The sequence below is a fragment of the Pygoscelis adeliae genome, unplaced genomic scaffold (genome assembly GCF_000699105.1).
Source record: "Pygoscelis adeliae isolate BGI_AS28 unplaced genomic scaffold, ASM69910v1 Scaffold36, whole genome shotgun sequence".
In the NCBI taxonomy this organism is placed as follows: domain Eukaryota; kingdom Metazoa; phylum Chordata; class Aves; order Sphenisciformes; family Spheniscidae; genus Pygoscelis; species Pygoscelis adeliae.
Window position 1 is genome coordinate 1,148,668 of NW_008824934.1, and position 13,789 is coordinate 1,162,456.

At 40.6% G+C, this 13,789-nt stretch overlaps 1 protein-coding gene across 1 annotated transcript in view; it reads left to right on the forward strand.

Annotated features, from left to right (window-relative positions):
- The window catches only part of DVL1 (dishevelled segment polarity protein 1), a 72,617-nt gene that overhangs the window by 36,411 nt on the left and 22,417 nt on the right, over positions 1-13,789 (forward strand). The window contains exon 4 of the mRNA XM_009325166.1: positions 8,495-8,633. Within this exon, the coding sequence (XP_009323441.1) occupies positions 8,569-8,633 (65 nt within the window). The 5' untranslated portion in view covers positions 8,495-8,568. The remainder of the gene's footprint in view (positions 1-8,494; positions 8,634-13,789) is intronic.

A 13,789-nucleotide genomic window follows, 5' to 3' on the forward strand; every position in this document is an offset into this window, starting at 1 on the left:
CCGGCGGCGGGAGAAAGTGTTCTGATGGGGGGAAGGATGAAGGGGTTTTCTGTATGGCTGAAGATGACCGCAGCGGGGGGGGGGAAGATTACTTCGACCTTAGAGACGGTGAGCTTTTCCCGGAGCGAAGGTACACTTTCAAACTGCTATTCCCTGTGAAGCATTAAAACTTCACAGAGACTTATTAAAAAACGCTGATTCGTTCATACCCAAGCAATCCATAATACTGGGACAGTCTCCGAGTCGGACGGCGAAACCGACCTGGATGATGTTAGAGAACATTTACTTTTTGAAGAGCTCAGGTCAAACTCTTGAACAAATATGGTAAACCTGTTTTAAATTTAGCGTTTGAGGTACTAATTTAGCGTCTGCGGTAACACAGCACCTATGGTAGCACCGCACGAGAATGCTGAGACCATTGTAATATTAGACCTCGCTGCTGTTAATGACACTAAAAGCAAAGGCTAATTTACACCAAGTATCATCATCTTGCATTTGTCCTAATTCCTTAGGCTTGTGAGGAACAACTGGCAAGAAAGGCTAATGGAAAAACTCTCAGGGAAATGGGGAGTTGAAAAAGGTTTGTGACCCAATTGTAATATCGCTTGGAAGGATCATCTTTTTAAATGTCCTATCTTAACAAATTAATGCCGTATTGTATTTGTTTTGTGTTTGTCCTGAAGACCCAGTCAAAGAACGCAAAACTGTTCCTGAAATGTTTGAATGACTGAACCTTGAGAGCAGCTGAGCTATTGCAATCCTTATTAAATTGCACAGAAGCTGCAAACGTTCACGGTTTCTGAAGTTTTTGTCCTTCTGTAAGAAGTTAATAATTCAACAAACACTGCTTCTGTGCTGCGGTATTGAAGTACACACTAGTAATGCCAGGGCATGTGGTTTGAGAGAGTATTTGAGGTACGTGAAACAAAGTTCTATCAGTTGTAAGTCAAGCATAGATTTCACCAGAATGAACAGAAACCTCTGCTTGATACCAAGGCATGGTCCATCCCTGATCCTAAGCGAAGACCTTACACTGCAAGTCTCAGTGAACCCCAGCTAGACGTGAGCAGATACGCGTACGAGATCCAACATTTGTTTCTATAGTGCGGCTGTGGTTTGCCATGTGCCGAACTTTGATTTTGTGAAACTTGTCTGCGTTACCATTTTTAATGATGATGTCCATATTTAGGCCTTGTGAACTTTTACAGTGGTGCTGCTGTAAGTGGTTTGTGTCCTGACAGAACAATCTGCCTGCCTTAGACTTTCTCTAGAACAAGTGGAATTGCTCCATCATCGGCATTTACATCAGGTTAAAGCTGAGAAACATTTTGGTCTTGGTAAAGACGCTAGCAGAAGTATATGGAACTTAATGATGAGAAACACACATATATGTTTGGGGTATTTTTTTATTCTTGGGTGTAAAATTCCTTCACCCCTATCTCCAAAAAAGAGAAATGTTATGAGAGACTGGAAAACCGTGTATTTAGATCTGAGATACATTCCTGTAATACATTAAAATAAGAGATAATTTAAAAGAAGCCCCAAATCAGTATAATCTCTGGTAGCTTGACTGTATTCTAAAAAGTAATTATGCAAATGCCAAAGGTCTATTTATGTGTGGTTTATTGGGATAAAGAGAGCTATGTCATATTACAGGATCCCATTAAAAATGTGGCTATAAAAGGATTTGGATTTTCAGATCTGATCCATGAAAAAGAGTGACTTGTATCCTGCAGATGTGATTACAAAGTGTGTTGTGGAAATGGCAGTGGCAAATGACAAAGTCAATGCAAATGATTTTTGTTCTATTTCCCCAGTCCTTCAAGATACACTGCTTACCAGATGCGCTGCCTCTTGGGCACAGGCTTCCTTGGGATTATGTCATGGAGGAAGAGCATGCAAAAATATATATATTTTACCTAATCTTTGAGTCTTCAGGAATGGAATTTTCCAATGTCCCAGCAGGAGCCCTGAACTGGCTCTTTTTTTCTCTTGCACTGTGCGTGAAAAATAACTGCTTGTGGGAAGCTCCGTGTACATCTGGATATGTTTGTTGGACTTGGACAGAGTGATAGTCACAGTGCGTGCTGGGGATTTCCTTAAGTGGGCACAGCGTGGGCAGAGGGCAATGGTCACTCCCACGTTTTTGAAGTGTTTTGGTAGGAGCCAGCCACAGCAGGAGAGGCAACAGGAGCTCCACTCACAGCAGCGTTCCCCTCTGAGACCCACTCCCAGTAGGAGATATTGTCACGAGTGGTGTCACCACCTGATGAGGCCATTGGAACCAGTCAGATGCTATCCAGAAGCACAGCCCCGCATGTATCGCTGTAGGTATTAACGTTCATTTCAACTGAAGTTTCTAAGCAGTCAGTGCCCTTATTTTGTGCAGGGAAACTGAGGTACTCAGTACAAAAATGAGATAATGCACATTGGAACTAAAGGGGATGTGAAAGTTTGGGTGGTTATTACTGGGTTTGGGGAGTTTATGTCCATACTAATGTATTGCAGCCATTGATAAAATCCTCAGCTGGATGCTCCCCAGTCTCTTGAATTCGGATCCTGCCGTGTTGGACCCATTGCTCTTGAGTGTTCCTTGGGATTTACAGGCTGCAGCACTGACTCTGTCCTTGATTTCTTGGGCACAAGCTCTGCTACCTTTGCACAGAAATGGGACCTTGCATCTCCATTGCCTGAAGCCCTCAGGACTGTTGTTGGTACTGTAGACTCTTGAGTGAATCTTGCAGGACAGTTTGCAGCATTCCAGCCACATGAGTCCTCGGAATTAATAGTGCATCCCTTCAGGGACAGCCAGTCATTCAGACATACCTCATATACAGGCCATGGTGTTGTATCCAACTGCAATTTCTTTATTTTTTAGTTAACACAGAAAATGTGCAGGCTGAGGGGAAAATACCTATGGGTGCCATTTCCACGCCTTGGCTTCCTCTGTATTCCTGATTGTTCTCTTGATGCTGGGAAATCCTTAGCACTAAGCATCACTTCTCTTAAACTTTCTCTGTTACTTTAGTTGAAAAGCAAATGAGTGAAAGTTCAGTGTTTTCACTGCCAAATGCAGGTGATCTACCAGTGTAACAGAGGTACTGCTATTTTGCTGAAAGATGGAGTGCTAAAGAAAACACTCTGATGGTGTGTTTTTGCACGGCATGTTTGAGGCAGCCTTCAGGGTTAAAAATTCTGTCTGGTCTTAAAATTGTCCCCTGCGTGAAAATTCCCCCCTGAGAACTAAAGAGCGTAGAGCATTGATGTGGGCCGTTAATTCTTCATAATGCTTGTGAACTGATCAAGTCTATGTGTGGGATAAATTATTTATCTGATAATGAATGAGGAAACTGTTTGAGACTCAGTATTAGATATGGGATTAGCAGTCCTATTCCATCTGATAGGAACACAAGTCCTAGCTTCAGGTTTATAGTCTCTGAAACAACAGCCAACGTGTACTTTGGGGAAATTGAAACTGTAGGATGTTCTGGGAAGCCAAAAGGTTTCAGCTCCTGTCAATAATTATGTAGACTGCAAAGTAATCACAGTGTGTTGTATGTGCCTGCTGTGCTGTAATCCTTCATATATCTTAGGCCGAGCAGGAGAGGAAGAGCATTTCTTATAAGAAATGCTGATAAGAACAATATAATAGAGTCAGAAAGCTTGTATTTGAGCCCAGTTAGAGCTGGGTGACAGCTGAATTACTTTATTCTTTAGTGCCATAAATATAAAGTTAAATTTTGAAGGAAGCTTGCTTAGAGACAGCAGGAGAACGGTCTTTTAGGATGCCAGCAGGAAGCAAATTCAGATTTGGAGTTGGGAAGTTTCTTACTAGTAGTGAAACAACACGCAACTGCTGACCGTGGTGTCCAGTGGTTAGAGACATGAAAAACAAATCAGCTGAGTTATGGGCAGAGTTTTATCTACTGAAAGTATTAGGCAAATGACTCTGAATTGCGAATTCAATAACAGCAGTCTGCTCGTAGAGTTTTTAAGGGCAAAAATTTTCTGAATAAATAACCCACAATGGATGAGATGTGACACTTTGAAACATGTCCTGGTTTCATAGCAATCCTCATTGCCAGCTGTGCAAGGTCTGGCTGAGAGCCTGGAGATTGCAATCTGTAGATATCTACCTTTAATGCTCCCTAATGGGTGACATCCAACATTCTCAGCAGAGATGTGAATGCAGGAGTTTTACAGTGGAAAAGGTCCACAACAGTGAAAGCTTTTAGACCACCCACTTGGAATGAAATGAAGAATCTGCACTGTCTAATAATCGTGACCTGTGATGGGAGAGACAGGACTGGTGATTTCTAGTAGGCACTTGAGACAACCCACCTATTGATGACCAGAGGCGCCCGCCCTCCCTCCCTCCCCAGCTGCATAAACAGACTAGTTTTTCAGAGAAAGATTACAAAATCATGCTGGCGACTTTCTTTCTGGGCTGTATACTTAATAATAATCAAAGCCAAATGTAAATAAAGTATCTCTGATGAGAGAAGCATGCTGCCCAAATTTGCTTCCTATTTACACGAGTTAAATGTGGATAAAATCCAGGTCATTGTTTTCTGTAATCTACTACCCACCCAGTCAGAGCTGGGAAAGCTTCTTCTGACAGGGGCTTGTTTTTAATATCAGGGCTCTGTTTAATGTCAGCTTCTCCAAATGAAATCGACATTATCACCCAACGTTGATGTGATTACTTTTATAAGTTGCAAATGATGAATAGCAGAGGAGTGCAGGAAAAACAAGCACAGTAATAAAAAAGAAAGGATTTTTCAAGTGGAGAAATGTAAGTCAGTTTTCTCCATGGCTGATGTTTTGACTTCCATCTGTTCTAGCTTATATACTGCTCCTCTACGAAAAATAGACATTTAAAACTCAGAAGGGGCAAAGATAATAGATTTGTTGTAAATTGTGTGCCAGCTAGTAAATTTCTAAGATTTGCTGTCACTTCCTATTGAAGTCGGAAAGGAAAAGTCAGTGGCAGCAAGACAATCGAGTAATCGGCAGCCAGCTCGAAGTTGCTTGGGACTGTGTTGGATTTGCATTTGGTGAGAGTCTCTGTCCATTGTAACTCGGAATCATGAACGCTTTGCCGCAAACGATAGTACATATGTCACCACCTTTCCTTGGTTGTCATTCCCTCTTCAGGTAAACTGTGCAGAGCTTGTAAGGGTGACAGTGTTGCATGTGTTCTGGTCGTCCAACATACTGATTTGGTGGTGGTGGTATCCTCGCAAGCCAACAATTGCTCCTGAGATAAGGCTTAAAGGTGAAGTGTATTGAGAAGGGAGGCAAGGGTTCGTGTCATCAGAGTATGGAATGCTTTGCTTCCTTGAAAGTTACCTGGCTGCTAGATAGCGGTGCCAATGTCAATTGTTAGCTGTTCCAGTGCTGTTTCCAATGAATGCATATTTGGGTTATGCAATCTGTTGGAATAAGAGGCTTTAATTCGCTCCACAGTTTCTGATGTTTCACTGTGTGGAAGCAAAGAATAAATGGACAAGGTGGCTGGACTTGATTTTACACTTAAGCTGAGGCTGAAGAGATTGAGTTGAATTTGTCCGATGCTGTGATTAGCATCCAGGTTTCCAGATCCAGTGAAATATTTTGAACTCTAGGCTGCACTATATAAAGACTTAAAAAATGAATTTGCAGCACAAGCAAAGGAGGCATTTTAATTGTTCAAGTCTGTGATGTTCTCCTTTAGTCTTAAAAGACAGAACTCTGACTGTCTAAAGCCTATTAATTTGCTGAAAAGTGCTGTTTTCTCAGCTTTAGAATCTCGACGTCTTTTCCCTTCTTTTTTTCCTGTTTTTGTTACGGATGAAAGCAACTTTGAAAGAACTGTTTTTTAAAGCCTGGATGAGTAGCTGGGGTTGAACATTCAGGGACTCTGCAGAATGGATTACTTGACCTTAACTCTCAATGGTCAAAGTTGCCTGTTCCTGATGAGAAGAAACAATGCAATATAGTCTTGACCTCCTCAGTAACGATGCCATGAACAGCTGTATTGGTTTCTACGCTATCTGGATGAAATATTCCCTCTAAGCTGTTAGAGCCAGCTTAGGAGCAGTAAAATTTGGCCAGCCTCTGTGTTTATTTTTGTCTATATACATCTGGCATATGCAGGCTTAATTGGCTGCTCTTTAGATTTTAGTTTAAAGGCAGAGCTAGAAGACTATTCTAGTGTGGATGTGGGATTCCTGAAGGTACTTTATTTTCAGCTAATCATCTGTGGTACCAAAAGAAGCACTTTAACAGTCAATTTCCAGTTTTTATTAGACTGTAGAGTTTGAGGAAACTGATGAACACTCATTTATTCAGACAGAACTGAAACTTCAGGTCTTTAAATGCTTTCTTCCCAATGTGTCTATGAAAAGTTGTCATTCTGAAGTCTTGAGTTGCTGTTGACAAGCTGATTAATTGTTTTTCAGTGAGATCTAGTGTTACCACCCAATACTGGGAGCACGTTATGGTAGTTGTGATGACCAAATTATGGGAGGAGAGGCTTTCTATACTGTAGAATGTGCAGGCTAAAAAGTTCTGGCAGGTGCTGTTGTGTCTCCATTTTACACATGGGGAGGTGAGAGATGGAAATGCTAGGAGTAAGGAGCTCTGGAGGCAGAGCCTGAAATTGAAACCCGATAACCACCATTTTTTAACACCCCACAGCCTTTGACTTTGAGGCAGTTCCTAGAGGACAGCAGTCAGTCAGTCCCTGACTCATCATTACTAGTGTGTGCTAGTTTCAGAAGAGGATTCAAGGCTTGAATAAATGGTATCATCTCAACTGCCCTTCAGCATACGGCAAGGTGAAAAACAAGTGTCAGTTCTGAGAAGGGTGATGAAGGGATGCTACTGTTCAGCTACTGTTCAGCTTCTCTTCAAATCAAAGCTCAGTGCTATTGCAGGAGGGAAGGAGCTTTGGTTTTCCTTTGTGACTTGAAAGAAGATTTGGTCTTCTTGGGTAGCCAGTTTAAGTGTTTTCACAGCCATTTTGTATGCCTAGAGATGTGCCTAGAAGCTGGGTGATCAAACAGGGTATGGAAGTGATGTAGCAGGAGAATTTGTTACAGCCTTACACTTCAATTATTTCACTTTGCAGAAATGAATGGTTTAGATACATGTATAAAAAATTGAGGTGAGATCTTATATATGTCTGTTACCTTTTACTGAATCTCCTAAAACCCTTTATGGACATAAATAATTAGGCCCACGTTCCTCAGGCAGGAAGAAAACTAATCAGTTTTTTTATTTCAGTGCTGAGCAATTTGAAACAGAGGAGAGAAGGCTAGCCACAGTGGGCTTCACAGCCAGGTATTTAGGGTGGCTCTTGGTTTTTCAAACCATGTTACTTTAATAGTTAGCAAGAACTGTCAATTAACTTTCAACGTGTACAGTTGCACAGCATCACGTGTAATTCCTACTGCAGACATTCCTCCTTTATGAAGGTTTTCTATTCTGTAACTGAAGAGCAGATCCCTTGGACCTGGGAGAGAGTTGTGAGTTTGGAGAGTGTGTTTTAAAATATCTGTCTGTCTTTGAAGCCTGTTATGTTTATTTATTAACCAGGTGCCTTATCAAGCTGAGCCTTTCTTGTTTCAGGGAAAGGAGCGTTCTTGGCAAAATAGAGCACTTACAGATTATGGTTCTTCTAATGAGAGGTCTCTGAAAGGAAGCAGGCAGAGGAGTTTGCTTTGCAGAGGAAAATCCTTAAAATATCTCTAGAAAAAGATGAATCACTGCTGCCTTCAAGTAAATGGCATTCTTACTGAGAAGATTATCTACAGGAATGTTTGTGTGTCTGACAACATTCGCACACCCAGGGATTAGTAAGAAATTGTTCTGAAGCATCTTATGCACGTGGAATGGTCAAGACCGTGGCTTTGGTATAGCTGTACTGCCCAGACAAGATGGTGTAGGTATGGGGATAGGAACCCATAGCACAGATCAAGGAAAGGTGGTTTTATGGATGACGTATTAGTAGAATTCATCAAGGGATGTTGTTTAATGTTTTCTGTGCTGCTAGGCCTATCCATACCAAACTCAAATTGTGTTGTGTGCTGCTTTTTCAAGATATGTGCCTTCCTATTGACATCAACTTCTCATGGCCGTTTTAATTGATGTTTTAATACCATTATAATACTTGTTCATGCCTGCTACTTCTGCCTTGATCCATTTATGGCTTGCCCATGAACTGAGCCATAGACAAAATGAAAAAGTTAGGAAAAAGGTGGGTGGGCAGGCGGGCCAGCCAGGGCAATAGGCTTTCCAGCTGTTGAATGAAACCAGGTTCTGCAAAGAGCTCGGTTTCAGCATAAGGATCCTCCTGCAGAGTTGTCTGCAGCTGTCAGTGTGAACGTGGTGCTACTCACAGTGCCACTTCTTTCTTGTTCTTCCTCTTTGCCTAGTAATACTCCATTTATTTGCCTAGTAATACTCCATTTATTTGCCTAGTAATACTCCATTTATTTTGTTTTTACAGTCCCTCGGATCAATGGCCATCCAAAACTGGACAGACACCGTGAGCACCCTCCTGGTTATGACAGCTCTTCTACCATGATGAGTAGTGAGCTGGAATCCAGCAGCTTCATTGACTCTGATGATGATGACAACACAAGCAGGTAGGGCATTGGCATAGCAACTGAGCTGTTAAATACTGTTTGCATCTGTTTCCCAGCCGCTTGACTGTATTTCTGGGCTTTCCTGAAACATGCTGACTGGCGAAATGAGAAGATTTATATCTTCTCGGATTCAAAATATCTATTTTTAAAGATGTAAAATCAATCAAAACTAATATTCTTCCCTTTCCTGGCTGCAGTGACAGCATTCTCTGAACACTGTCTCTAGAGCTGTTGTTCATCCAAATGAGCTATGAAAACCCATTACAGATTTCTATTAATTGTCAGAGAACAAGATTACAGACCTCTGGTGGTTCATAGAGATCTGTGTAGCTAAAACAAATAAAATGTAGCTAAAACATGATATTCTTAAATTCTAGGCAGAATGGAAGCAGCAAAGAACAACTAGTCCTGGAGATGCTGAAACATTTGCTACGTTTACAAACAGATTATTAGCTTATTGAACTCAGTGGATCTATTTGGTCTTGCAGTTAGTCATAGCTTAAAAACCTGTTGAAGAACAGCAGTTCCTTCAAATTCTGTTTAAAGACTGGGTGTTTCCAAAGGGTTGAAAGGGTAACTAAATGAACACTTAAGATTTGGTCCTGAATGAATTTCAAGAACTTATTTTGCAGTTACAGTGAAGTTGCCAACACCTGAAGATACAGAAAATTAGCCTTCTGGATGCTTTGTACTTCACCTGGGTATTCATGTGCATAAAGGGTTGGCAAGAACAGTAGTTAACCTGAATGTACTCTAAGCCTTCCTAAAGCCTTTAGGGCTTCTAACCCTCCTTCACTCCCTAAAAAATCAAGCCCACAAAAACAACCACCACCCTGCAGCTGATTTTGTTTCTTGTAAATAAATTAATCATTTCCATGGCAGCAAGATATGCAGTAGGGCAGGATTAGCACAGTCAGGGTGGCCACTGAAGCACATTATACTAGACCCAGCTAAACCTTTCTATATTAATAAAATAAAGCTTCCTGAGTCTGACCTGAGACGAAAGAGACTCTTGGAAGCTGCTGTGGAGGCCTTTTCCTTTCTAGGCTAGGGCAGAAGCTTTTGGCTCACAGAATAGCTGCCAGGCCAGCTAGTCAGGAAGAACAACTAAGTGGAATGCTCCAAGGTATGCTGTTGTGTTACGGTGATGATGTTCTCAAGCAGATGAGAGATTGTGCTGGCAGGGAGAAGTTTTCTTTAGAGGCAAATACAGCCAAATAGAAAATCGAGCATGCTCCAGATCTGCTGGAGACAGCGGCCTGGGGAAAAAGAGGTTGAAGGGGGTAAGTTTGTTTAATAACAGCTGATGTACTCTGGTGTCAGAACCTGCATTGTAAACGAGATTGTACGTGGAGGAGGTCACCGAGAGAAGAAATCAGATGTAAAGGATGCTACTGTCTCGGAAGTGAAGAGGTTGTAAGGTTGAGGATGCTTGTCTAACTGTGTGTTTGACATTGGTTTATTTTATTTTTAACTTGGAGCAGTGCAGCAGAGTTGGTTAATTTTGAGTTCAAGAAAGTTCTGTTGCATTTAGTTAGAGAGAAAGAATAATTTTTTTGTTTCACTGAATTAATTTGTTCACAAATATTACAGGACAGTACAGAACCCTTCAAGTAGTGTGAGTGCAATGATATATTTCCTTTGTTTTCAAAGTATGATATAATGGACCGTTAGTGTTATTTGCAGGTATTTGGTATTTTGAGTACAGATTGATGTAGGGAGCTCATGGTAGACTTTACATTAAGAGTCTTCTTTCAGTCTTCTGTTAAGCAAATAAAGGTCTAGCAGATACGACATCTGTAGCTGTAGGATTATTGTCAGCAACTTGCAATTAGTATTCTCAGTTCTATGTAACTAAAATAATTCACTGCAAAAAAATTGACATGTTTATTTCTCATTTAAGAAATTAACATTAGTTCTTTATAGACTATATGGATAAGCTTTCTTTAACAAATTGTTTCTTTTTTTCCCTTCCTTTGGGGAATGTAGATTGGACAAATTATTATTACTCTTTTTAAAAATCTCTCCTGTGGGATTTATTAGACTTTCTGTCAGAAGTGCAGTCAGAGTTTTGGCCAGTAGCTAGTGCAGGAAATTGGTAGTTACGATTCCAGATTTGTTTTTGATCTTTGCACTTTATTTTTCCCAAAAGCTCAAATCTTGTTTTGCTCATCAAATTGTAATAATAGCTTTTACTCATTTCTGGGGATACTTCAGAGATCAAAATATTACTCCTCATTAGAATACGTTTGAGCTGCTATTTAGCATCCAGATACTCCTAGAATATGAGTTATGCAGTGTTTATGAGTGATTCAGCAAGGTTACATTAAGGCTATGGATTTAAAAGAAATTACAAGAAGGGATGATGAAGTGTACCATAGCTACACGACAATAGATATAGGCTTGACTCCTTTTTAAGAAATTGCAGAGACTGTGAAACCTGATGTTTACAAATATGCTTTCACACAGTGTGGGAGTCTTGCTGAAACAAGCTGTCTTGCCTTCTGCTTACACATAGGCTGATTTAAGGCACTTTAAGTCATTGTTCAGCTTCCCCCAAGAAGGGATGAAAAAACTGAGTTGAGTAAGCTCTCCATTTATGGTCTCTGCAGTGTAATAAGTAACATTTTGTCCTGGTTTCTGTTGGGTTAAACCATGACACATTTTCTAATGTTTATCTGTATAGAAACCAATGTATAAGCACACCAAAATGTTTCTGCAGTGCCTTCTGATCATCAATTTTGTGCAACTAATGTGAGAGGCTGTTCTGGCTCAAGTAGTTACTTCTCTGAAATATTGTCTGTCCTCTTCAACTAAACCTGAACTATGGCTTTTCTAAGGAACTGATTTCCATTCTTCCAGTCTAATGCTGAGCAGAATGAAAAAAATACTACAGAATAGAAGAACTTCACTTCTCACGTATTATCATCTGGTAACAGATGATAAACGGAGATTTGCCAGTAAACTCTGGTTTTGCTGGTTTAATTTAAAAGAAAAATCCAAAATGTTCACTGCTTACAGAGGAATCTAAACTTTTGATCATGTATTGAAATTGAATGAATTTTCCAAAGCAGTCTCACCCCCAAGTTGCCAAAGTAAATAGGGAGGGCAAAAGTGAAGAAGGAACAAGATGCTGATATTAGCATAAGCTAATTGTTCACACCTTCATCACCTCAGCTGTGCTCTGTCTGCCTTTCTGCGGTGTACTTTGACTTTTCTTCTTTTCTTTCAGTCCATCCTTTTGGACTCATACCTGATATATCTCTCTAAAGATAGTAATGAAAGTATTTTTGTGTCCTGTACTTGATGGTAGATTAAAATATCCCTTCTAAGGACTCAGAGTCAGAGAGCAATTCTGTTTTCTAGCGATTCTCAGTGCTGGCAAAAGGTATTTTTGTCCAGTCCAATTTTAGAAAATCAGACTAAAAGCTGGAAATAATAATTCTTTGTTTTTCTGAGCAACACCATATTGATGTGCACTAGAGCGGGAGGAAGAAATTGGCATAGCTAGTCAGCCTCGGCAGTCAGCAGATCTCATGTGCTGCCTGTGATCAGGAAAAATATTGATGGAGGAAGTATACTAACGTACAGTGGAAGGTACTTTTAAGTTGCTTACTTCTTAGGATGTAAAGTGCCAGATTACTACCAAGACTGCTTGAGACAAAGAAATTCAGTGAACTGCCTGCTGAAACTCTACTATTCCTATCCCTCGTTTCCATAACTTGCTATCCAGATAAAACGCCTGTTGGCTGGAAAGTGGAGGAAGAATTTTGCTACTGGGTGAATTCCCATCGTGATCTCCTGCTGCAGGCAGGTGTGGCTTTCAGTGTAGTTTTTCTCTCCATTTTTTTTCTCTGCTATATGAACATTGCTAACTCAAAATTGCTTTTTACAGTAGGTAGCGTTAGCTGGAGGCATTACCCCTTTCAGGGATATAGTAATGGGAAACTGAATGAAATTACGTGTATGAATTTAATGAATTCTCTTTATCCACAGTAACCATTAGAAGATGAAATTCTAAAAAAGTTGGTGACAGGAAGTACTGCATACTCCTGAAGTGATGCATAGTGGGATAAAGTCATAAAATATGATATGGCAGTAGGTGAAATATGTGTGTAAACAATGAAAATCAATTGCCTGGTGCTGTGAATGACTTTGAAGTGTGATTATAGTAGCCAGAAGGACAGATAAAATTTCAAGGTTTTGTCTTTTCTGTTATGGACTAGCTCAGCTGTCTTCAAAACTAGTGGAAAGTCTTGCCTCATCATGCGAAAGAGCAGGGCTTTCACACCCTCGTGTTCTGTCTGCAGCAGGGAATAGAGCCTGTGAGCAGAGGGTTTGTTTGCAGATTGGAGCGCTGAATTCATACTCTAATCAGTGGAAGAAGGGCACTCACATCTCTCTCATAGCCTTTGAAGGTATCTTGTTGCTTGACTTGTGTTCATGCAGAAAAGTTTTCCCCAGTCTTTTGCCTCTTTGCTCTTTGCTGCCCTTCTCAAAGAGCAGGCAGGTTCACTGTGATGTGAGCAACATGCCTTGCCTGTCCTCAGATTCTCCTAAACTGTTGTGTGCTGCAAAGTTTTAGCTGAATCCTACTAATGAGATGTTCTGGGAGAGAAGAGGAGGAGAGCAAAATCGGAGAGGAAATAGGAAGAGGGAAAATATTGGTAGTAAAACGTAAGAGGAGGTTTTTGTGTCAATCTTTGCCAGTACTTTCAAGAAGAGTGGTGAATGTTGAACACGTCCAATTTTGGGAGCCCTGCATTTGAGAGACCTTTTTATTTTACTGTTGAAAAGGTAAAGCCTCAGAAAACCAGGTGCTGTGAGCTGTTTCCACAGATCAAGAATTAGCAAATTTTTGATCTCTTTTGAAAATACCACCTCTTGGCTCTTTAAATTAATTTGCCTAGCTGGGAGGGGAAAAAAGGGAGTGTGTGAGGTTAACGTGCCTGAAATAGTTTTGTGAACTCAAAGAGAATGTCAAGAGATTCACACCCTCTAAGCAGTTCCATCGTCTGTAATATGCAGCTCAGTATGCTTGACTAAAACACACCTACTTTATGCAAGATGGGTTTCCTGGTGTGGTGGGTTGTAATCTCATGACAACGAGCTCCTTTTTGAAGTTGCTGGTATCAAGTTTTGCTTGAGGTATTCTA